At 38.3% G+C, this 25,854-nt stretch overlaps 1 protein-coding gene across 8 annotated transcripts in view; it reads left to right on the top strand.

Moving 5' to 3' along the window:
* SOCS5 (suppressor of cytokine signaling 5) overlaps positions 1–25,254 on the top strand; it is a 93,292-nt gene extending 68,038 nt beyond the window's left edge. For 5 of the 8 annotated variants that reach the window (XM_054821822.1, XM_054821827.1, XM_054821828.1 and 2 more), the window contains 2 exons: positions 19,056–19,147; positions 21,566–25,254. In XM_054821822.1, coding sequence (XP_054677797.1) covers positions 21,578–23,188 — 1,611 coding nt within the window. In that variant the 5' untranslated portion in view covers positions 19,056–19,147; positions 21,566–21,577 and the 3' untranslated portion in view covers positions 23,189–25,254. The remainder of the gene's footprint in view (positions 1–19,055; positions 19,148–21,565) is intronic. The other 3 variants (XM_054821823.1, XM_054821825.1, XM_054821829.1) reach the window with 1 other exon arrangement.
* The last annotated feature ends 600 nt before the right edge of the window (positions 25,255–25,854 follow it).

Below are 25,854 nucleotides of genomic sequence, written 5' to 3'. Positions count from 1 at the left end.
TGATTATTTTTCCTTTTTCTGAAATAATATATAGGTTGGGTTTCTGTGATCACTTGGCAGAGAACCAGGAGAGATGCTGTCAATGTTCTCTCACCTTGATCGTAGTTAATAAAGCTTCTGTCTGACCTGTCCTAAATTGTACCTGCATTATTACACACTTGGAGTCCCCAAATTCTCTGACACAGTTTTTCAATTTTTATTCAACTAGTTCATTTAGTCCATGATATTCTCCTTTCTTTCATCTTCTGACTTAGTTGGTAATGGCTTGTTGAGGGAGACCAGCTCTTGAGTACCGGCATTGGCCTAAGAGTGGGCTGGAGGGTGTGATGGGGTGAGGGGGTGCCAAGGGGTGACCGTGTTGTGTTGTCCCTTCAGGCTGCAGTGACTTGTTCTCTCTTAAGTCTGTCTCATCTAACCACACCCTTAATGTAAGAAAAGTCTCTTGAATCCAGTGAGCAAAGTTTTCTGCTACCAACATCTCACTGGATATTTCTATAAGATCTCGCTAGTGGATTAACTCATTTGGACATTTGATGTTCTTTAAAACTTTGGGAACAAACATGATCTGCTTTGATTTTGCTTCATTTTTGTTTATTTCTTTGTTTATTAATAGTAAGTCAAGGCCTTAATGCAGATTGTCACAATGCTGGGTAGATTTGGATATAAATTGGATTTAAAGTTTCAGTATCAGACCAACTTTATCTTCAGTAGATAAACCACATACTTTTTTGAAGAAGATCCTCATAATTATTGTCCTTAAGATTTTATTTATGGAAGCAAGAAATTTGACAACAGGACCTCTGGTTCTTACAGATATAAGACAAAATATATGTACTAATTTAGATTAAGATTATGAGATTGAAATTTCTGTTAATATAGTCTTGGAGAATGCAAAGGTACTACCCCTGGGTTTAAGGCCCTGAACTGCGAAGTACTGACTCTGGGAGAGGATATCAAGGATGTGCTTATAATAAACAGTTCACCTCTTCTTATATTCTTTGCTGAGCAGCATGTATTGGCCAGACAGTTGAGGGTTGGTTTTTTTTTTCTAGATATACCTTTTGATGGTCTGGGCTATTCTTAAGTTGCATCCTTTTACTGTATTTCAGGAGCGTGTTGTCTGCCTGTTAGTATTTGCTGACATCATTAGTTTATAGCCTGGTTTGTCCCATCTTGGATTATGACATTGTGATTGTTGGTTTCTTTTGACGACTTAGTTATCTTCAGAAGAGAATGTTTGGAATGGACTTTTGGAGAAAATCTATGTTTATTCTGGAAGCTTAACATATTGTGCCCTGGTAAACTTTGGAGAAATACTGATTTTTCTAATTCCTTTTCACTTCCTCACTTTGAGGATGAAAATTCTTTTTTGTTCTTTATTATAAAGATAACTTAGCAATTAGTCCTCGAGTATGACAATTCCAAAATAACTTATCTTATGGTCTTCTATGGTGCTTTCATATCTCAATTAAAATGGTTGCAAGTCAATTAAAATGGTTGCAAGTTCACTAAATCCACGTGGTAGTCTATTAGAGAGGTATTTTTATTGTGCATTGAATTATTTTCCAGCAAAATTTATTTGAATAAATACAAGGACTCTTTCAGATTGACCTGCTGATCTATTGTTTCCCTTTACTGGAACTAAAAAGAGAAAATCTGGGAATCTGTCAGAAGTTTTAATTTTTAGAATGCTGAAACAGTTGTGCTGTAAGAAGTGAGAAACCTGCTTTGCCTCAAGAGTCTGGATTGACCAGTGTCAGTTCTCATGTGCAGATGATATGGTTTTGTCCTCTCAAATTCCTTGGGGTCTGAAGCATCTGTTAGAGGAGTTAGCATTTTTGTCGGTAGAACTGTTAGTCCTTATATGCATATGACATGGTTTTGTTCTCTCGAACTCCTTTGGGAGTGAAGCATCTGTTAAAGGATTTTCCTTCTTGTCAGAAGGAATGTGACTAAAATTCAAAACTATCAAGTAATTACAATCATCTATAGCTCAGAGTTGCTTATGTGGATGACTGACTGCTGCATTGAACAGGTTTTCTATTTTGGTATTTGTCTACCAGTTGTGAACAGAATAAACGAGGGTGGGGACCTTAACATCCAAACCAGTGGAGTAATTTGTGTCTGAAAAAGTAGGTGTCATCTTGTATTTTAGATTAAGGTTTGGACTTAGATTCAGTATGGCATGTGGTTTTGGAAAAACATTTTGTTCTGCTGTAGACTATCGAGATGTATATAATTCAGACAAAACTGACTTTTTGTTGATTAAACTTATACTTGTTTCCAGGACTAGGTCTGGAAGCCAGCTTCTAGGGGCTAACTCCTAAGTGGTCTGAAAGTTTGAAGTCTGTCTGGTTTTGTGTGTTGTTTGGTTTGTCCCTTCCCCACACTGATCACTGTTGTATTTTTTTTGGTGAGTGCTGTTTGGCTTTTTTGCAACTAGTTTTGATCAGAATTTTAAGAATGGAGAAAAAAAAAAAAAAGCATAGCATGATTAACATATCATCAGTTGTCTTTTTGAGGCTATCTATATTTAACTGATATTTGGAAGTCCTTGTTGGTAGTGAGCTCCAGAGGAACCTTACAGCCCTGTTTTCAGCAATACAGTTGGTGTATTTGGGTAGAAAATATTGTCCCTGAGCATCATAGATGACAATAGATAAGCTGAAGATTTGCAGTTATACCTATTTTGTAAATGGTTCTTAACATATAAATGACTTTGGTCTTAGTCCTGTAAGTTCTTGTTTATAGGCTCAGAAATTATCATGTTATGAAATCATGTTTTCTTCCAGTTATGCAAATAATTCCCTTATTTTGACTGTGTAGCAGTAGAAACAAAGACTGCAAAAATGTACGTAGCCCATGAATTCTATAATATTTTTTAAACTTTAGTCAAATAGGAGAGATGAATTGGTCTTATACCATGATAAGCCACTCATCTCAATGCTAGTAAAGTTAACGTGGCATACTAATAGTGTATCTATGCATGGTTGAGGAATATGTCATCCCTGTACTTCCTTTAAAGCCTGTAATAAGTGAAAAGAATCTCGATTTGCCAGTTTCATCGACAGAGGCGTGTATAATTTCACACAAGTTGCTTAATGGGACATCTGCAATGGCGTTTTCTGTTTTCTTGAGAAATACAAAGGCATTAAGATTTTTTTTTTCTTTCCTCATCATCCCAGAGAGCAGTGAGTAAAGCAAACCTGAAAATTGTGGAGAGAAGAGAATATTGTTATGTAAGGAGATAAAATGCTGTACAGCTGTGGTTTACAATTTGTTCATTACTATAAAATTATATTACTTTTTTAATATGCTTTGTTTGACAAAAGTTTGATACAGTGAAGATGTGCAAAGAAATAGCTTTGCCTTTTTTGTTATGCAGTATAAATCTAGAAAGAGGCTAGTCTTGTTCAGGGTCCGTTCTCAATTTTTTCCTGTAAACTCACCACTTATATTTCATTTTCTGAGTTCTCACAAATGTTAGGCTTGGTTTCTTCTGTTACAGACTTGTGTTTCTTTGTACCTTTAAGTTATAGCTCTAATGCCAAAAAAATCTGCTTTGCAATTTAGTTTTGGCTAACTTGAAGAGGGTCAGTAATTATAGTTACTGTTTCCAGCAAGTTGAGTTTTTCCAGCAGTCTTTCTATGAAGAATGTGACTGTGGATTAATTGAACATAAAAATGAGTCAAAAACTTTTTTCTGCCAAAGGCAAGCATAGCAGTAGGTGCTAGTGAGGTTTTCAAAACTCTGTTACCTAGGTGATTTGTAGATCTAATGTTAGCTGTTGCTCAAGGAAGTAAAAAAATGATTTAATTCAGTGAGAAAGTTATTGGGGTGCAGCTTACTTGTAAAATAGATAGCAATTTTGTGGACGTTTTTTAATTTTTCACTCTTAGAAACAAGTCAATGTCAAGGCATTTTTAAAGCCTACTGCCTCCGAGTTTCCTGCCAACAGTGAGGTTGTCTCCAAAGCATGGTACCCTGTCTTTCTCAAGTTATTCTGAATTCAGAGAGGATAGTACGTTAACAGTTGTTGATTTAAGAATGTGCTGACATCACGGATGACATTCCTAAGAGAACTACTTCTGCCTTGCTAGTTTACATGCATTCCTTTAGTGTCCTGGAGGGGCTGAGGAGGCTACAGCGGTGCTCTGTGCAGCAAAATAGTCATTGAATCGTGTGTGTGATAGTATTCAGCTGATGCCTCTCTTCTGAAGGATATTTTAGTTCTGTGGTTTCATTAATCACTGTAAGTTTTCCTAATGCTCGGTGTGCACTTTTCTTTTATAAAAGCACCGTAGTACTGGTATAAGGAATGATCTGGAGGGAAACACTTTGCAAATATAGCTGAGTTTATTATTAGCATGGAAAAGTATTCTTCATCTTAGCTGTCATTACTGTGCTGTCAGAAACCCTCATGGTTTGCGTATAGCAGGAGTTACGGTGGTGTTACAGATACAGGTGCATTGGCAAAGATTCTGATTTGGGACAGTGATGGAAACCAAATCAGGATAAGAATGTCAATGTACAAAGCTACCGCTCTGGTACAAAAGCTTGCTAGGTAGGCCTAACGATACAGCACCACGTGCAAATCCCTTAAGCGCAGATGAATCCAGTGCTTCTGATCCTTGTTTCCTACGCATTTAGCTTTGCATGTGTATTTTATAATCTTTTTACTCGTTTTGGAGTAGAACCATGTATTTAGCTCTAATGGGAAGTGATTGTACTTCAACACTGGAGGCAGCATAGGTAGTTAAATGCCTGTCTGCAGGAGCTAAGCCTGGGACTCAAATAAATGCATGTAGAAAACTGCTACTCAAAAGACTTTGCAAGCATAGTTATCCTATACATGCAGAAATTAAGTAGATGGGAGTAAACTGTATATTTGTGGACTTTGATTGTCATGCAGGGAGTGCACAGAAAGAAGATAGACTTGAGCCTCCTTGGTGAGGAGCAGCAGCAAAGGAGTGTATCCATAGAGTGAGGGAGGAGAAGGGGGGAGGATCTGCAGAGGTGAAGCTTGCAACATGTCAGTAGTAGCTCAGCCGCTGGTGGTGGTGATACCGAACTTGGGTGCAATCCCTGGGCTGTAATTTAATGCCAACAGGTGATGGTGTTAAAAGAATTATTGCTGCTTTTGCATCTTTCTCTCCTCTCATCAGGTAGAGAGGACATATCACCATGGAAATCTGTTGTGGGGGAAATCTGTTGGAGGAACATGTTAAAGTCCTTGAATGTGTCCAGAGGAGGGCAACAAAGCTGGTGAAAGGGCTGGAAGGCATGTCCTGTGCGGAGCAGCTAAGGACTTTGGGCTTGTCTAGTTTGAAGAGAAGGAGGCTGAAGGGCGACCTCATTGCTCTCTACAGCTTCCTGAGGAGGGGAAGTGGAGAGGGAGGTGCTGAGCTCTTCTCCCTGGTATCCAGTGATACGATGTGTGGGAATGGTTCAAAGCTGCGCCAGGGCAGGTTCGGACTGGACATAAGGAAGCATTTCTTTACCGAGAGAAAGGTCAAACGCTGGAACAGGCTTCCTAGAGAGGTGGTTGATGCCCCAAGCCTGCCAATGTTTGCGGCATTTGGACGATGCCCTTAGTAACACGCTTTAACCTTGGTCAACTCTGAATTTGTCAGGCAGTTGGACTAGGTGATCATTGTAGGTCCCTTCCAACTGAAATAGTCTATTCTATAAAGCAAACTAAACCTATCCCCTCAACAACAAACCACCAGTATTTAGAGAAAGGTGTAACTTTGGACCAAGTGTAGCTATATTCAAAGGTATTCCAATTTTAGGCTAGCTGCCTGTAGTGCTCTTCTTGTGATACTTCAAATAGCTTTAAATTTCTCATAGTGGAAGTTGAGCAATGGTAACTGGATGTAAAGAGTTAGTTACCAGAACTGTTTCTGGTTTTATTTATATATGATTTGAGGTTAAATAGAATGTCCGTGACTGCTTGGAAGGGAGTCAGATGCATGAAGAAAAACCTCTCATGGTCATTGTGTTTTCTTACTGTTAACGTGGGGTTTTTCACCTCTTCAAACTCTTTGAGGGGTCTTATCTGGTCCTTGTGGACTTTAGCTCCTGCTTACTGTGGGCCTAAAAGTCTGCTATTTTCTGTAACAACATAAGAGGATATTGTCTTCTGTGTATGTCCATGTTTCTTGTTCGCTGCCTCCACTCAGTGCTCTTAGGATGGAGTATACTGTTGTACAGGATCAGGGCTGTGAAGTCTTCCAATTGAGTGTAATATCTCTGAGGCTTGCAAAGGTCACTTTGACTTGCCTTTCATACAATATTTTCTGGAGAAAACAAGATGCCACAGAGGATATTAATGTTACCTGATCTCAGTGAGTAAAAAAATAGCTGGAATTTTTAGAGAAGAAGATAGTTTTATGTTTTATTTGTGCTTGCTGGATCATCCTGCTCTGTCATTTCACTGGGCCTGACATTGACCATTACACAAATAACTCCGAGAGCATCTAGCTGTTCACCCATCAGTTTGCAAACTCTTCATGGACAATTTGAATAGTTGTGATTCTGTATCATTGACAAAGGGTCCTATTTTGTTGCACAGCTGCAAACTTCTGTAGCAAAGTGCATTGCTGCATAAGTGAGAATGGGAGTTGACATGAGTCATTGTTCCCACTGGTGTTCTTCCTTCATCTCTTACTTCCATAGATAATAGGAAGTGTTAGAAAATTTTAAGAGGTACTATATTCAGTTGTTTATAACTTTACTGAACCATAATCTTTTGAAATACTTCATACCTTTTATGTGCCTTGAATTTAATTTTGTTTAAGGCTTTCAGCCAAAATTCTTCATCTGTTTTCAGAAACAAAACTAGAATAATTGTCTGTGCCATTTTTTTTGTGGCAGTCTTTTCTTTGAAATATTGTAGTGCACCTCTGAACTGGAACAACTACTTGAAATTTGTCGGTGGGTGACCTCTGGCTGAGCTGTAATGTTTTAATTTTATATGAAGATCTGCCAAAATTGAGCCAATTCTCTTTTTGAAAATTTGTGATCTGGACATGGTAACATTTCCTGGAGACTGTCTGTACTCTGTGTGCTCAGCAGGATTTTTCTTTCAAGTACATCTCTGGACTGCGGTAATCTGTGCAGAGCCTGGGAACCAGAATTGTCCCAAGTTAATTCAGGGGTTGAGGGGGGTCTTACGGCACAAAGCCAGGTGGGAAATCTCTGGAAGACAGCCGGGGCACACATCAGCTCCAGAATCACGCACTCATTCCTCCTCCTCTCCTGTCCCATCAGTTCCCCAGTACCTCCAGATTCCTACCAACACCTGTAGTCTTGACTGTGACTTTGACTGTGTTAAGACTTTTTTTTTAGAGAAGGTGAGGTATTCGTACTGGGCTAAAGCTTAGCTTCTCCTGTATGATATGTTACTTCTGAGCATAACAAGGATGCTACTCATCATACTAATGAGTAACTGTGAGTTGTAGGGAGCGTACTCAATCACTCCATACGAGTAGGGTGTACACATTGGTTGGTACTGATTGCTGTGACAGTCATCCAAAAAGGCTCTATCTGGTTCTTCAGAGACCTTAACAGATAAAATCTGGAAAGACTACTGAGGCAATGAACCTAAAGGTTTATGCCTTCAGGAGTTCCAAACTGGACTAAGTTTGGCTGTACTTCTATAAGGATAGCTGAAGATGTTCCACACAAAGTCCCTACTTCCTGAATTTATAAGATGAAGAGGTGGTGGTTTTTTAAAGACAGATAAAATATAACTTCGAAGAAGTATTTTTAGGTAGCTACTCGGCCTATAAAATTCAGACTGAATCAGAAAGCTACAGAAAGCCAATGAACATGGTCTGATAATGGGAAGTGTTAGGTGATGGTGATAAATAACTTACTAAAAAAAAAGGGGTGGGAAGCCTTTTCAAAGGCATATCCCTCTTGTTGGGAAGAAGGCTTTAAGCCCACCAAGTAGGCTGAATTTCTCTGCTGCTTTTGAGATGGCTAATTCAAGCTTTAAGATGGCCTTGCCCATTGCCACTGTACAGCTTAAAGTACCTTTTTTTAATGCATTTCCCCTGTAGCAAAATCCATGCCAGTTACGTAGATACTTCAAGTTGTGTGAGGTAACCTTCACTGAGCTTCATTGCTGTCCTTCCTCTGAACTAGCAGCAGAGCCCATTTCTTTCACAGGTAGTTAGTACCTGGTTGAGCAGGAGTTTCTTTTCCATGTTTGTTCAGTCTAGGAGAGAACAGAGTTTGCTGAAAGATGTTCCAGTCTGGCTGCTTATCAGAACTCTTATGAAGGAAAATCTGTCATGACCTGAAGAAAAATGAAGATTTAAAGTTACCTACAGGTTAGTCCTGTGTGCTTATGTGCCACTGATGCCAGTGCTATCAGAAGTTTTCAGTCTTATGTATACTCAAACACTAGGTAGTGTTCTCTGGTTTTCCTCTTCTTCCCCCCACCTGACTGGTAGACTCCTGCCAATCTGTAGCAGAAGAGTTTGAGATCTGTGTGAAGTTGCACAACTGGTTTTAGTTATTCAGACCTTTCAGCTTTATCTAATGGTTTGAGGGGTCCTCAAGCTGTGGCTAATCATGGGGAAAATTTCTTAGTTTTCATCCATGAATGAGAATTTGGAATTCTTGTTCTTGTGATCACGGTGCATGTTTTCCATCAGGAACTCCTGGCCACTATGTGACAGTACCTAGATGTGGAAAGTGCCACGTGTCTCCTAATGATAAATTGAGGAAACTTATGTTTCTATATCAAGAATCAAATTCTTTTTCATCATGGAGGATACTTAAGGTTCATAGCTTCCTGAAATCATTTATTGAACAGGTTGTCCCTGTCTTGAAAATGTTTATGTAAATTGTCTGGTATTTTAAGTAACAGTTGAACCATCTTTTTGAAAAAATGAAGAGGAATAGTTCTTGTCTTATGTTAATAGCTTTTCCTGTTGACAGTGTTGTGGCTCCTGGATCTTCTGAAAACTACAGTATTTTTCTAGATGAGTCTTAGTCTCAAAGTTTCATTTTATCTTTTTGCTGCACAATTATGACTTTCATTTAATCTCATTTAACAAAACGTTTCCTGGTGTAAGGAGCATCTGTTTTAACCTTAAGGAGTGGGATTTCAGAGAAGTGGCTAAATCAGTGTTAACAGCTCACTGCTGCTGGCAGAGATGGTTCTTCTCCCTTTCTTTATTTGCCTAAGACCCTGGAGCTTCTCTTACCCTCAGGCTGTCACCTGTGTCTTCTGGCTTCTTTTTCCTAGCTGAAGTGCTGTTTGTCTGGTGCTTCTGTTAAGTAGCTTATAGTGAAAACAGAGGTAAGATGAATATTGGAACCTGATGCAAATGTATGGGAGGGAAGCAGGGATATCCCTTTTAATAGCAGCAAAGCAATGGGAGGTTAGTTATGGACTATCACCCTTAGGGTGCCTTGGCTATGGCTAAATTCTGTTAATGAGAAACAACGTAGAAAGACTTGCATGCTTCTGTTCCTTTCATGCAGGGAGTGATAAATTATCATCTTGGGCTGATATGGTGAAATAGCATCAATCACTCACTTTGTCTCCATTGTGTTTTGGGGTTTGTTTGATTTTGTGTGTGTGTGTGTAGGTGTGTTTGTGGGGTTTGTTGTTGTTTGGTTGTGGGTTGTTGGTTTTTTTTTTTTTAAAAAAAAATACCTGCTCTCTGACAATTTAATCACCCAGTAATCGTTGTCTGATTTAGGTTTGCTCAGTTTTATGTGGTGCTGCAAACTCTTTCTGCATGAAATGCAGTCTTTTAAACCATTCATACAACTGGATTTCTGCTTTCATAGATCTGATTAAGGGCAAAAGAGGATTATTAGTTTTATTTGTCTCGTGCAGCTGGTAGTGCTGTTGTAAAGATTCATTTTTCTAGTCTGTTCCTTTGCTGCATCTTCTTGGAGTTCCTGCAGCCCATAACTTATACTTACCTGTATCAGACAGGAGCCCATAGGTACTCAGGAATTTCCAATACTGAATGAGCTGTTGTGTGTGGGTATTAGAGCGGTATCGTGGGTTAGTGAGTTGCCATTTTCCTGTTGACTAGCAGGAATGCACATTAGCTAACCAGCAGGTTATTGGTCTATGACTAGGTCTTAGTGAAAACTGGAGTCAGCCTTTTGGGTGAGATGGATAGCATCAAAAGGCAAAGCAGTTATATATTTTATTTTCAGAAGAATTTAGGAGCTCACCAAACACATTTTTCTTAGAAAATTCTCATCCTGTGGGGGCTCACTTACTTAATGCACGCAGGTGCTTCTTTGCTAGAATAAGCATTTCATTCAAATAGTTTTGATGTAACTGATTGTATTATGTAAAGCCAAGAAGAAAGATTACATTTTAACAAAAAGTATCACTTCCTGTGCAATAGTATCCAGTGTCCTAAAGATAAGATAGTAACATAATAACCTAGTTAACACCTCAGTTGTAATGGACTGAGGCAATAGATGCTCTTAAGAGGAGAGACAGAGCTGATTTTCTTACCAATGGTTGTTCAGTCTCTCTAATGCATCACCTGCGCATATAGTCATAGTCTTACATTTTTGACAACGCAAAGAGTTAGGTTTTTTGCTTGAAGCTTTTATGGTACATCCCGATAGTATGTTTCATGGTCATTCTTGTTTTACATGGCACAAGAGAAGTGTTACTTATTTTTTTTTTTTTTAATTTTAAAAACACAGAAGTCTCCTTGCTCATGAGTAGAGACCAAGAGAGCCTCTAAATTTACTCATTAGTCTTTTTTTATGTAAAGGTGCAGAATATAACAGGAGAACAGGTATTGCAAAGAGCTGGATCCTTTACTGTGCTGTCACTCTAGGAAATGTTTTTTTTGTGTTTGTTAGAGCAGTAACTCTAAACTTAGTAGTTTATAATCTCGTTACCTGGAGCTTTTTCTTTTTAAAGATTGCTAATGGATTTTTGTATTAGTGTTGTTTAACATCACTATCAGTTAAAGGATTGGTGCAGTTGTTTGTATAATGTGTTCAATTAAAACCAGAGCAGTATACGCCATGCTCTAGTGATACCAGTGGATTGACTATGAAGTGGTTCCATTACAACCTCTTGTTTTCACAAACACCATAATTCTGCATTAATGCTTATTGATTGAAATGTCTTTCATACAGAGACTATGTACAAGTACTGACTTCACCTTTGAACATGTCTAAATCACCAGTTATTTAAGTTATGGAAATATTCATGCTACTGTACATTGTTGGAATTCTTGACTAGCAAGCTAAAAGTAAAACACCTGAAATATGAAGCTTGGCAGAAGCATAGGTAGAGTCGCTGCTGAGCAATTTGCTTTAAAGAAATTTAGTTCTGACTTTTCAATATTTATACTTAAACTGTCTTGCATAAAAAAAATCTGAAGTATATTGATGTCATGTATATATTTTATATATATTTTTGTGTGTATATAATTAGACACTTGTTGGTTCAGTAATATAAAACTCTGCTAAGCTAACAAACTGATATATATTTTTTTCTCTTCTAAGAAAAATCCTCCTACCTCAGGGGCTGAACTTGTAAGACAAATGCTTTAAACTTTATTTATTTGAGTTTTAATATTGCAAAAAGACCGGGTAGAATTTCAGAAAGCTTCGTTGATTTCACTGAAATCATGATTCCTAGTAGAGGTCAAAATATATTCAAAGTGTCTTTTCACACTTCTGGAAGTGCCACTTGAAGTTCCTCATGCAGCCTACTTTTAGCTGGTTTCTAGAATGTTGTGGGGTTCTTTACTTCCCCCCTCCTTTTTTTAAAGATGCACTGTAATTTACCATGTATCATAAACTGTCATTGCACATAGTTTATATGTCCAATATACAGAATATCCAGGACAGTCTTAGTTTTGATTTTCTGGCATTAGTCCATAATTTTAAAGTTATAACAACACCTTTAAGCTAATTTTTGGTGGCGTTTGAAACCCAAAATTTCAATTCTGCTGCACTTCAGTAGTAGCGTTGATGTTGCAGTTGGCTGTGCCGCAGCGTGACCCTGCACAGTGAGGCTTGGTGAGCGCTCAGTGGCAGGGCTTGCAGGTACAGAACCATGAAGCATGGGTTCCTTTTAGCTGGAAAGTTGCAGAAAACATGTTTCCGATAGCTCCAACAGGGTATAGTCTAGGATAAAGTTGCCTGTGGATCAAAGTGAAAACATGAAACAGGCTAGACCTACTGGCAGCCTTCCAGCAGCTTCTCCTTTGCAGGGTTTATATTCTTTTACCTACCCCAGCCCAGCCTAGGGAACCAGGTGCTTGCTGCCAATTAGTCTTGTCAAGACAGCCCAGAGCTTCTCTTGACAAGCCTGACTGCCGACAGCAGCTGTGGGATAGTCTTAGGTAGGATTTTAACTCCTTGCTTGCCAAATACTTGGCAGGTTAAATCCCCAGTCTCATTCTGCAGTTATTCAAATATGCTTCTATTTTATGGAAACATGTTTTATACAGAAAGTGATCTAAGATTGCCAGTGGTGCTATAGTGATAAGAGTTTACTTGTCAAACTTCTGGCATGAAAGAATGTAACTCAGGAATTAAGTCATTATGAAGGTCACTTTATAAATTTGTGGATGCTATTAGAACTGTCCATCTCAGGCCACCTTCTGCTTCATGTAGAGTGGAGCTGGATAAGACACCGGGCTGGTCCAGCAATTTTCTTGCAATAGCTTGAAGTTCAGTCTCTCCTCAGTATTGCAGTGGCACAAGGGAGTTTGACAAATGTACAGGTCATCCATTAATATAGTTCTACTATAATTTATAATTAAATGTTTCATATTTTTAAACGTTTCAAGTAACTTATGTTGCTGCAAAGACAAGCTCATTTTTAGTTGTGGAGTTTTCCTGAGTTTTCTTGTCTCTTACATGCATGTATGACCTTGTTACTATCAAGTGCTTTGCTCCAGTAATGTTAGCAGTGAACAAAAAATACAGATGCTATCCTTAAAACCTCAGTGGGTTTTTTCTTTTCATCATAAATGGCACATTTATTAACTGAGCAACTCATAGTGTGAGAGAGTATTTCTTTTAAGTGCATGTAGCAATATTTAGTCTTCAGGTTAAGACTAACTTCTTTAGTTGCGGTTCCTAAAAAATTACAGCTTAGGCTTTCACTCTTCTCAGTTGTTGTGGTTCTAGAAACTTTAGAACTTTTGGGTCCCTTTCACTCAAATTTGAAAGAAAGGCAGCTTTATTTAATAGGTCTTGCAAACTGCATGAACAGCAATACTGCTTTTTGCTATATAGTAACCATTACAGATACATCACTAGAGAAAGACAAGTAGAACTTTGTTTTTATGCATTTTAAGAGGTGGCAGCTAGCTACTTTGTGTTAGTGAATATGGTCTTTTGCTTGGTCAGATGGAAAGGAAACATGGGAAGTAGCTGGGTGCACTGTAAAGGAGATGCTTGTAAGCTGCTGGGGGGCAAGGGTACTATGGTGGGGGAGAGGCATTAGGCAGGCTGTTGAGGTTTTGAAAAATGTAGTGAGAAGAAATAAGACTGTTAAAACAGTGTAAATTGATTCCTGAGCAGAAGAACTATCTGTTTGCAAAATAGCCAATTTGCAATTGAATGAAATGTTCTGTTTACAAAATATCTTAAATGGGATGTTTCTACTGAGATAGTCAAGGATGTGGGATATGATTGACCCATCTTTTCAACTTTGCTTCCAATTTTCTTTGCTTTTAGTGAGGCATAGCTATTAAGGTATGCTTTTCCTTAACTTAGAACTCCCAAGAACTACATACGAATAACCATTAGATCATTCTTTATATCAATTTGAGACCTATTTATATTTTAGAACTTGATAGAGGAGGATATGCTTCGTTTGTGTTCTTAAAAGTAGAAACAAATTCTGCCCTGCTAGGGGAGAGCTCCATAACTTTTTCTCCGAGTACTTACAGCTTTTGCAGAGGTCATCAAGAGGGCTGCCGTACTTAACTTGAACGCTGACTGGAACCATTTATTCTGCCCGCATAAATTTAAAAAAAGTATATTGGCAGTTTCTGTTTGAGGAGAGTTAAACATAGCAGTACAGACAACATTATTTCAGCAATTCACCTAGAGTTCTCTTCCCTAGCGGGTACCTTACTTTGTGAACTTGATGCTTTTTCTTTTACTTTTTCAAATGATAAGGTGTCTACTCTAGGGGGTGGGGAGGTAATTTGAAGGAAAGAGCTTCCATTTAATGTTGCTTGGGTGGATTTACATGTCACAATGTGCGACTATCAGGATACTGTCTAATTGATTTGAGAATGTCTTTACTTGGAATTAATATGCATTACTGTCTTGAACGTACAGAGCTTCTACCATAGATATCTACCAATATGTGGAGTTCTCAGTTGATCTGTATGGCATTATTTCTGTATTAATATCTGAAACTTATGCTTGCTCTATGTAGTTCTGTGATCCTTATGTCATCAGAAGTACTAGCTTTGTTCACGATGGTTGTATCATTATCCACTAGGCTTGTGTAAGTGCAGGTAAAAGTATTTCAGAAACAGCAGTCTCTATTTTTGGTTCAGTTTTCTTCACATTCTGTTCTTTCATTGATGATTTTTCTGTTTCAAGGATTTTAGATTTTCTGAACAGAATTGAACAGCAACTGTACAGTATTTTCTAATCTAACATGTGAACACTTGTAGTCCTGACATAGTCATTTTTGATCCCCAAAACCTAGCAAGGGGCTACAGGGATGTATCCCACTGGTCAAAATATCTTGGAACGATATTTTTGAACTGAAGTTACCAATGTGTATCTGCTTGGAAAGAAACTGGCAGAACATCAGCTATGCAAGCTAAGACTCCTTCTGCTCATTGTTGAATCTGCACCAAGGAGAGGGAGGAGATTACTTCTTACTTTCAGGTTGGAACAATGGCAAAATATCATTATTTTTCTTTGACTTGACAGTCTGCCAGCTTTAAGACCTTGAAACTTGTAGCTTTCCCTGTGTTTTAGCAGGACACATCAAGCCAACTCAGCATTTTATTTTTGAAGTAAACATTTCAGTGGCTGAACTTTCAACATGAATGTTCAAAGCAGCGGCTTAAATAGAGTCCTAATCTCTCTCTCTGCAACCAGAGCCCAACAGTTGATTAATATATAGGCTTTGAATAGAGATTTCTCTTCAAAGTAGCCGTCTAAGGTCTTAATATCATGAGCAGAACAGATCAGTGCTTCTGTGGAAGGAAGCAGTCTTGCCCTGGCTGCTGCTTCCTCCCTCCTCATCCGCTCCTCCCTTGTGTTAACATGAATGTTTAGACAGAAGCCATAAACCAGATGGAGTAAATGATTGAGACTTTTTCTGAGAATTCATTTTAGTCTGGATCAGTTCCTTGAGCTGGTTGACTGAGCAGCCATACGGTGTACAGACCACCTCCTGTACCAGCACAGCTGGCCAGGAAGAGGCTGATGCCATTTCTTTTTGTTGCAATGCTGACTTACGCCAATTTCATGTGTTGTTGGAATTACAGCTCAGTGTCCTTTACCTCTTCTTGGCAGGCTTGAGTTTTGAGTTGAGGGTTCAGACCTTCAGATTCTTCTCCCTATGCAACTGCACTCCCAAATTATCAGAGCCTGATAGGGCAAAATACTACTGGTTGTTTTTTTTTTTTCCTAATAAGGCTTTCATGAACACTTGGGACACTTGGCCCCTTTACCTTGTCTAGTTTAAAAAATAAGTGACCTCTTCTTTCCAGCCCTCCAAATCAGTTCTTCAAGCTGTCTGCAGCGAGCACATTTTTGTGTGTGTGTAGAAAAATGCATGGTTCCACTTATGCCAACATATTCCTTGGTTTTTTTATGAAATATTGTCTCTAGTATTACAGTAGTAATTCATTATTTCTGGCATGTGTATTGGAAGGGAGGAAATTGCTTTGTAATCCTTAGTATTGCCCTTTTTCCTTCCTCAAGTGGATTACTTTAAACAGTAGGTGTTTGCCAGCCTTATTCATTTTGACTGAATAAGGTTGAGGAGTGCTTATGTGAGCAGCTTTGTTAGTGCTTCCCTAGGAGTTGTAGCCTATAGCAGGCATTTGGCAATGTGCAACTAGGACATTAACCTCTTCAGCAAGCATACCTTAATGGAAGCAAATGTCTTTAATAATGGAGTCTCTCCTCACTGCTCAGTGATTCATTTTAAAGTAAAGAACAATCCAAATAGAAGTGTAGTCTCCCTCCACTCCTTTTACTTCTACTGCCATGGTCCAAGGTGACGTGCCCCACGATCACTGAATGTGTTGGCCTGCTTGCCTGGGTAGGCTTGTGCTAGCATTGAGCTCAACAGTGTGCCAGGAGCAGAGAGACTGTGATTTCTCTCCCATTTTTCCTTTCCCTTTCACATTATTGGTTTTTTGACTTGCAAGAATTGTCTAGTTTTGTTTTTCTTCAATGTTTTGTCCTTGTTATCTTTCAATGTTTTGAAGCTGTCATCATATGAAAATACCAAAACAATGAATCTGTAGATTTTGTTATGTTTTGTTTTTGAAATAAGCATACTATACCTGTTTTGTAAGGTGGCATACATTATGCAGTGTATTGGCTTTTGTGAAGAGGGGACATTTTTAGGAGTTCAATATTTTGAATGTTATTTACTATATCAACTAATTTTTAAATTGGGTAACACTGTGAGAGTGAAACAAGCGTATTGTCTTTAGGACAGAGCACAACCTTGGCTTTGAATGTTCCTCCTAGGAACCCTCAGTCGGAAAGCTCTGGCTAGATCTTGTGACACTTCTGGAAAGAGTGGTCTGAGTTTTCACAGTAATCTATTAATATGTGGTATTTCAGGATTGCAAACAGGTTATAACGGTTGTGTTTATTTACATCATATTATACAAATGGTTTTCCTAGCTCTCTTTGTAGTTTCATCATTTGTACACTCAGAATACTTGAAGACTACACTCATGCAAACTTCATGGCTTTGAACGTCTCTAAATTTACTGCAAATGGGAATATTGTGTTATATAGTGTAATATAGTTACTACTGCTCATTGCTTCTGTAATCCTGGTAGAGTACTTACTACCTGTTATTTTTTTTTAAGATAAATTATGCCAGTTTAAAGTAGACAGAAATAATGTTTAGTTGAAAAGAGATTGTTTTAGGAACACTATATAACTTTTCTTTTTCTTAGAAAATCTTCAAATTGATGAATTCACTTTGTGGATTTCGGTGGAATTAAATTTATTTTCTGTTTAGGCTAAAATAACCACTGTCAGTGCTCCTTTGTAAAACCCAGATGGCTTTAGGGCCAGTTCAGAAGTAATTTGTGCTCTGTGACTGCCACAAGAAATCTGTGAAACCACACATCTGTTGCACATTGATTTAAACTAATTTAAAATTACTAGGTTGAATATTAAATACTTTACCAATGACTCAAGCTTTATTCTAACACAAGGCTGAGAAGTTTAACTGAGACATTCAACCAAATTCAAGAAACTGTTTTCCATTAGCAAAGGATGGTTCCCAAAGCAACCACTCCTTCCCGGAGCCACCGGCCATTTGTCCAAGAGGCTGTGTCAGCTGGCTGGCAGTGGTGATGTGAGAGGTGGTACACTGAATGTTCATGTTTCTGAGCAGAACTGAGGGATAATAGTGATGTATAACATTAAATACTATTAAGCATGAAATTTCAAGATAAGCTTCTGTGTCCTTCTTGTATTTTTAATAACTTAAAATCGTTAGCATGCTGCCCCGTTGCCACCTGTGCCCAGTAAAACAGCATTACTGGTTTTATTTGGAATGCAGGTATGTCTTCAGAGGCCCGAATGACCTATTGTTTTAAGTAAGGCTCTGTTGAAAATTATATGGCTCTTATCCTAGCAATTTTACCTTTTGTTTGCTGTGTTAAGGCCTTGCTGTAGACTTGCTAGGAACATAATGGGGAAGAAAGAAATGGGCGTAGATGTTAAATTTGCAGAAGAACCTTATTTGTGCTTTAATCTTCATTTTGTACTAAGATTTTGTACTTGTAACTCTCTAGAAAGGTTACTTTTATGGAATCTGTCAGTAGTTGTAGTATAGCGTAACTTTAAAAGTGTTTCAGCAATTTTGGTGCTTCCAGAGGTGAATGGAAACTAATAATGTTTAGTATTCTTCTGACTTTACTCTGGACTTTCTGCCTACAAATATTAACATTTAATATTCACCTAGTGATTGCGCAACCCCATACTTTTTCATTCCAGTAAATATGCATCAGACTTGAATATTTTTCTTCCTGTTCCACATGTAAAGTGTTAACACAAGTTCCCAATGTTTTCTGTTAAATCTTATTGCTGTCCTGGGCTTGGTTCTAGTGTGGAGAAGCAAATTATTCTCCTCTGTCCTTTTACTGTTAGATTTCTGACAGTGGTGTGAGCATACTAAATCCCTCCACTCCTCTTGGACTTCTGAAAAACAATGATGATTATTTTAGGGAAGTGCTGACCTACTCTTTTAATAAAGAACTTGTCTTGTATTCATTCCACTTTCCCATTTTTAGAGTCATGGTTCATATTCCTCTTGCTTCACAATCATATAACATCCTTGTGGCACGTACAGCAGTTGCTTACCTGGAAAAGTAATATTAGAAAAGCGTGTATTTTTAGCTGCCTTTTGATGTGATGTAGCAGCTGGAAACAAGGAAGAGAGGCAGTATGAGGTGATCTGACAGCACTGCCAACCACAACTTGGGAACCACTGCTTTGGGCTCGAAACCAAAATGTGGGGAAACCATTTTTACAGACCTGAGTATGCCCATTGTGCCTGGCACTTCAGTGGTCCAGATGCTGTGGCTTCACTCTTGATTCTCAAAAGCTTTGTTGAGGGTCCTCCCCTGGACTCCACTTGACAAACGTTGTTAATGGATGAAAAAGAAAGTTCTGTGAAGCTTTTTGGTTTATGTTAATATGCATTAAAATATATAATGAGCAGGCAGTTCCATGCATACATTTAAGATATAATTAGTAAAATATCCCATTGATACCAGTGACTTATTATAAATATCTAAATTAAAAGATATTCTAACAACTAACAAAAATACCATTTTTCTCTTTATAGTAATTATGTCCACACCTCAGAGAAGGAATCTGGCAAATTCATGTTGAGGTATACTCTCAAGACAAGATACAGTGACTTGTATGCTTTTCTGGGTAAGAAGAGTATCTGTATTCTCTTGAGTATGACAAGAAGTAGTTAACCTTTTAAATTTGACTTTGGAAAAGTACAGTCTGTCGAGCCAATACGGTGGGGGTTTTGTGGGTGGAGGGTTTTGTTTGTTTTTTCTTTGTTCTTGAAGCTTTCTGGGCAAGTGCAGAGAACTTTCCACCGTCTAATGGTCTAAAGACATTCTAGACTCATAGTGCAAAAAAAGAGCAATAATGAGCAATTTTAGAATAAAAGACACCACTGAATAGTGTATGACTGTTTGGTTAGAAAAGTAATTCCAATTCATTGTTGCAAAGATGTGTGCTGCTTCCAGCCTGATTTCCCAAGGGCATGGAGGTTATATACTCTGTCTTCCTTTTCCCTTCCCCAAAATTTTAAACATCTCTGTGACTAGGAAGAGAAACAAATATACAGCTTGAGAAAAATGGGTAGAAGTCAACATTATATGACAGGCTGGCAACTAGCAAACATATGCTGCCTCCTGGTCAGTGTGTGGGTATTCTGAGACGCTGCAAACAGCTATGATTATTGTGATGGCATGATACGTGGATGTATGGTTCCTACAAATCTGTACCTGATCTGACTTTATTAGTTCTGCTGCTCTTGGAACTCCCCTAGTTTGGTCCAGACAACTCCAGGAAAAAAACAAATTTAGGAATTTTTTTTTTTTAAATCAGCAAGACATTCCTTGTTCATTTGCTTCCACACTTTCACTTTTACATATGCACAGAACTCTATAGCATCTTCTATGTCTGACATTTCTCTGCAAGCGTCTTCCTCCTTACTAACTGCTTGGGTGTTGTTCAGATTGTCATGAGCACTGTGTTTTAGGTAACTTTTATCAGTAATCTCCAGAGACTGCTAAGGCCTGATTTCCCTGCTTCCCTGCTCCCCTCCCCACATCCACACTAAATTCTTAAGGTTTTATTCACGCAGTTGGATGTAGATCCCTAGCTTTCTGGGTTTGCTGAAGTGTCTGAGGAGGGGGTGAGGAAGAAAGCTTTTTCTGCTTTTGCTTTCTGTTCCTATAACAGTTAGGTGTTTCACGTTCATTATCCTTTCATGATTCGCATGTAAGCTATACCTCTGACTCTTCCTCAGTCTCAGTGGATTCTACTATAAAGGCGTGGGCTTACAGCTGTGCTTCTGTCTTAAGGGACTTCTAGACTGCATCACTAGAGTATTGTTTATTTGTTTATCATCCACATTATTTCATGAGACCCAGTGCATTCAATCACTGCTTCGGATTCCTTTCTAGCTGCGAACAAAGAACTGCAGCAACAGGAATGTTGCTTTAAAATAATATTTTCAATTTTCAAAGAACAGAGCACTTTTTATTTAGTTAAATTAGATAAGATGACATGTTTTAGTCCTTTAAGTTTAGCACTTCTCTCAGAACTTAATTAGATCTAATTTAGCTTGGCATTGCCTGACTTTTTTTTTTTTAGTACAGAATTAGCCTGTTTCTCTCTGTGCTAGGGCAGTCCTGTGTTTTTCACAGTCTTGTTCCAATTATCTAGCTTGGTCTCTAAAAAAGTAGTTGCAGAATACACACTGCTAATGTTTTTAGCTTTTTACTGTATCTTCATGATTCACTGTCGTCATGTTTTTGCTGTGGACCTGCTTTCTTTTTAAGTGCTCTTTAAGTAATAAAGCCAGACAGTTTGGGGTTGGGGGTTTTTTTTCAGATGTTTCATATGTATGGCTTTTATTAATGTATCAGAGACTTTATAATTCTAAAATTCTGCTGATACCTTACTGCTTTTCCTTGTCTTTTGGTGATTGCCTCGTCTAAGAATACTGAATGCTTCTTTTCCCCGGAATTTCTACTTTTGTGCTAATTTTTTAAATTTTGTCAGTTATAGCTTGGAATTTCTGACCTGTGGCTCAAGCTTTTGCTTTTAGATGGTGTATCTGGACATTTGCAGTGCACTTGTTGGATTTCACTAACTGCTGTCATTGTTTGGAGTGATTCGAATAGTTCTTCAGGATTTGTTTTACTGCTGCTTATTGGAAGCTTATCAGGGAGCCGTACCTTACATATGACTTACAAATTCTTCTTAAAATGAAGAATTTTAGACTGCATATTCCCTGTCCGTCAAATACACCTATGCAATGCTACCTATGTGCTTAATGATCCTGCAAAAAACCCCAGAGGGCCTGCTTGTAAATAAAATGTTTGTAATTTCCCAAACACTTTCTTCATAGTGATTTTTCTAAATATCACAATGGTGTGATACGTGTCACTTCTACATAACCATACAAACACTAGGCTGCTTTTTCAAATGTCTTGTGTTCAATTAACAGTAGTCTTGTGTCTGTAAGAACAGACATCTGAAGATGTATCCTTATTTTTTTTAACTATATTTTTATTTTAATATTTCTTTTCCTCTTGAATTTAGATAACGTAATCCATGGATAAAGTGGGAAAGATGTGGAACAACTTCAAATACAGGTGCCAGAATCTCTTCAGTCATGAGGGCGGAAGCCAAAATGAAAATGTAGTTGTGACCTCCAGTAGTTGCTCATCTGCTAAAGAGAAGGCTATCCAGATAACTGATTTGGCTCAACAGCAACCTAACAGCCCTTTGAGAGAAAACATTGCTTTGCAATTAGGCTTAAGTCCTTCAAAGAATCCGGCAAGGCGGAACCAAAACTGTGTCACAGAAATTCCTCAGATTGTTGAAATAAGCATTGAGAAAGAGAATGACTCGTGTGTCACCACGGGAGCTAGACTTGCTCGAAGGGACTCTTATTCTCGACATGCTCCTTGGGGTGGGAAGAAGAAGCATTCCTGCTCTACCAAAACCCAGAGCTCCTTGGATACTGAAAAAAGATTTGGTAGAACACGAAGTGGTTTGCAGAGGAGGGAGAGAAGGTACGGGGTGAGCTCTGTCCATGATATGGATGCAGTATCAAACAGAACAGTAGGTAGCCGTTCTCTACGACAGCGTCTACAAGATACTGTTGGGCTGTGTTTTCCCATGAGAACTTACAGCAAACAGTCCAAACCTCTGTTTTCTAACAAGAGAAAGATCCATCTCTCTGAACTAATGCTTGAGAAATGTCCTTTTCCTGCAGGCTCGGATCTGGCTCAGAAGTGGCATCTAATTAAACAACACACAGCGCCTGTGAGTCCTCATTCAACTTTTTTTGACACATTTGATCCTTCCTTGGTTTCCACAGAGGATGAAGAAGACAGGCTTAGAGAGAGACGTAGACTTAGTATTGAAGAAGGGGTTGATCCCCCTCCCAATGCCCAAATACATACTTTTGAAGCAACAGCACAGGTAAATCCATTGTATAAATTGGGACCAAAGTTAGCCCCTGGTATGACCGAGCTGACTGGGGACAAAAACATAACACCTCCGGGGAACTGTGACTCTGAAGAGGACACAACAACACTTTGTCTGCAGTCACGCAGGCAGAAGCAGCGTCAGATGTCTGGAGAGAGCCATGGCCATATCAGCAGGCAGGGGGCTTGGAAAGTGCATACTCAAATTGATTACATCCATTGCCTTGTGCCAGACTTACTTCAGATCACAGGTAACCCGTGTTACTGGGGTGTGATGGACCGCTATGAAGCAGAAGCACTTCTGGAGGGTAAACCCGAAGGCACTTTTTTGCTCAGGGATTCTGCGCAAGAGGACTACCTCTTCTCTGTGAGCTTCCGTCGTTACAACCGATCGCTACATGCACGCATTGAGCAGTGGAATCACAACTTTAGTTTCGATGCCCATGATCCCTGTGTGTTTCACTCCTCCACTGTTACAGGGCTTCTGGAACACTACAAAGACCCTAGCTCTTGCATGTTCTTTGAACCGTTACTTACTGTATCTCTGAACAGGACTTTCCCCTTTAGTCTGCAGTATATCTGCCGGGCAGTAATCTGCAGGTGCACTACATATGATGGAATTGATGACCTTCCTCTGCCCTCAATGTTGCAAGACTTTCTAAAGGAGTATCACTATAAACAAAAAGTCAGGGTGCGATGGTTGGAGCGGGAACCTATAAAAACAAAGTAAATGGAAATCAGAATAAGCTTATAGAATATGCTTTTTATTTGTGTGTTACAGTTTAACTGCAGTGAGCGCACCAACAACGTCTAGCTTTCCTGCAATATCCTATTTAAGCTGAGTGTTAGTATCCTGTCAGATGCTGCCTGCTGTTAATCCAACTAAGTTGTGATGCCTCTTGGAAACAATAAGCAGACACAATTCTGCACGTTTTTCATTAAGGCCTAATGAAAATATTTTTGCTAATTTCTAAATATTTTGTTTCACTTTTATAGCTGTAGTAATTGGATGAAGAAACTATGAGGCATTTTCCATGGGGCATTCATGTAATGCTGATAAAGGCTTTATTAGAGGAGCATTTTTGCTAATATTTGAAGTATTTTTTTAAAATTATCTCCTTGAAAACTTTCCACTACTCAAAGTACTAATATAGCTCACAGACAAGTTTCCAAATACTAGTGAATAGGAGTATTTTCTTTTTAATGAAGAGCAGTTCACTAGAAGCAGCCCATTAGGAGTTAATAGTGTCTTGATGCTAACAGATGAATCATGCTTTTCTCAGTGTATAAGGTTTCCTAATCATTGAGACTTGAATATGCCTGCTCAGTACTGTAATTCTATTTTAAACACTTGGAGATTTAAGTGGCATTGTTAGCAAAAAGTAATACTGTCTTGGACAGTTAAATACCTTCCAGTGTGAATTGCTGATTCAGTGGCAGGACATGGGATTAGATTATTACCATGAAACAAAAGGTTATGGTTTGGTTTTTTTTTTTTTTTCTAAAACTGAATTTGGTGGCCTGAGTGCTAGTAACTTACAATGGAAGGTAATAGGGAAGAGAAAAAATGTTTAATTATTTAAAGTCGTCTGATATTTTTATGGAGAAAATTAAAGTGGGTGAATTATAATCAGAATACAAAATCTGACATAGCCAAAATAAGCGTCAGGTTTCAAAGGTACTGTTACACTTTATTTGTAAATATCTTTCCATTTGCGCTTTTAAAAATATTTTAAGTAATATGCACTGATTATAGTTTCAACAGATTACTTGGAGACAAGATTCTAAGTTCTGTTTGCTTATTTAATCGGAGATGGGACTTAGAATAGTTCTGTCTTAGACATTTTTGCACTAAAATTTTGTTGGAATGCCCTGACCCCTGTTTAATGTTTTGTACCAATTATGAGTGCTCCCTAGTTTCTTTACCAGCTGCTACAGTATGTCATTACTTACTTCTCTATGGCAGTGACCTGTGCGAGGTAGGGAACATTTTGGCTGCAAGTACAATAAACGTTATTCTTGTATGCTACACTAACCCTTCTATCGATGTATTTTTCTGCTTGCTGTGCCTTGTTCTGGCTTTTTGTGCTAATAAAGTACAGTATGTTCAGTGTTATACTTGTATATCTGCTCTGTTTTTATATATTCACGTAACTTGTAGCAGTTAACTGAATTTTTAATAGGCTTTTCTTAGTACTTAGTATAGGTAATGCACAAATAGTGTGCAGTTGAATATTGGTTGGTCAGCACACCATATTCCTGCTTTTTGTTACATGCTTATCAGAAACCTAACAGTGTACACCATTGAATAATGTTTCTGTAGTCACTGCAAATGAATGGACTTGTCTGCAGGCATAGAGCGTTTTACAGTTTTTGTAACGTAAAGGGTAAATGTTAAGCAAAAAGTATTCTAAAACATTATTGATCCCCTGCAATGGTTGCTGAAGGTGTTTGAGCTTGTTATACGGCTAACTGCTAGGCTTAATGTTTTGATACTCCTCACTGAGTAAGGAATGGTTATTCCTCTAAATTGACAGTACAGCAGTGGCATTTGTTCACTTTTAGACTATTTTAATAAATAGATGCACACGCAAACTGGCCAAATGTCCTGTTTTTACCAAAGAATACTGTCAATTTATTTTGGGGTATTTTTTTAGTGAAAAACTTAAGAATGGAGAGGTGCAATTTCTGTTCTATCAAATATTTATCCCAAGCTATGATAAACCAAAGTATTTGACAACTTCACCTGAACTTAAGTAATGTATACATTTATGTTGGTAGAGCTTAAAACTTTTACATCGATGGCGTCGTCATTTTTCTTGAACTTACAATGCACCTGAAGGGGAATGATTTCAATAATCTTGTAATGACTGGAACAGCACTACATAGAAGCTTATACTGCAAGGGGTTGAGCTGAAGCACCCAGAAAGCACTTTAAAACATGTGTTTATATGCTTGTGGAAAATTTGTGATCCCATTATGCATTCTTTGTAGTAGCTTATCTTCTTTCATGTGTTAAAAGACTTCAACTGTTAAAATGGAACTTTGTTTAGAATATGTAAATACTAAGTTTATGTAAGTATGTGTACAAATGTGCTAATGGTCACTTACGTTTTGAATTGTGTGTGTGTGTCATTGGATATGCAACTCCTGGTTTAAAATCTGCTCTAAGCATAAAAAGAGGAAGAAAAAAAAAGTCACCAGCATGAAATTGCACCCAAGTGTACCTTCACTGTGTCGTTCTCACTGTTCCCTCAGTTGCATCTGAATTCCAGATGAGTTTACTCTAAATCTTGCTTTCAGTAGTAGTATCGTACAGTCAACCTGCAACCAAGCTTTGTCCCAATGTAGGGACCTGTTCTTTGTTTACACCCGTTGCAGTTGCTTGTCATAAAC

The sequence above is a fragment of the Grus americana genome, chromosome 3 (genome assembly GCF_028858705.1).
Source record: "Grus americana isolate bGruAme1 chromosome 3, bGruAme1.mat, whole genome shotgun sequence".
Taxonomy (NCBI): domain Eukaryota; kingdom Metazoa; phylum Chordata; class Aves; order Gruiformes; family Gruidae; genus Grus; species Grus americana.
This window is presented reverse-complemented; position numbering and strand designations above follow the sequence as displayed.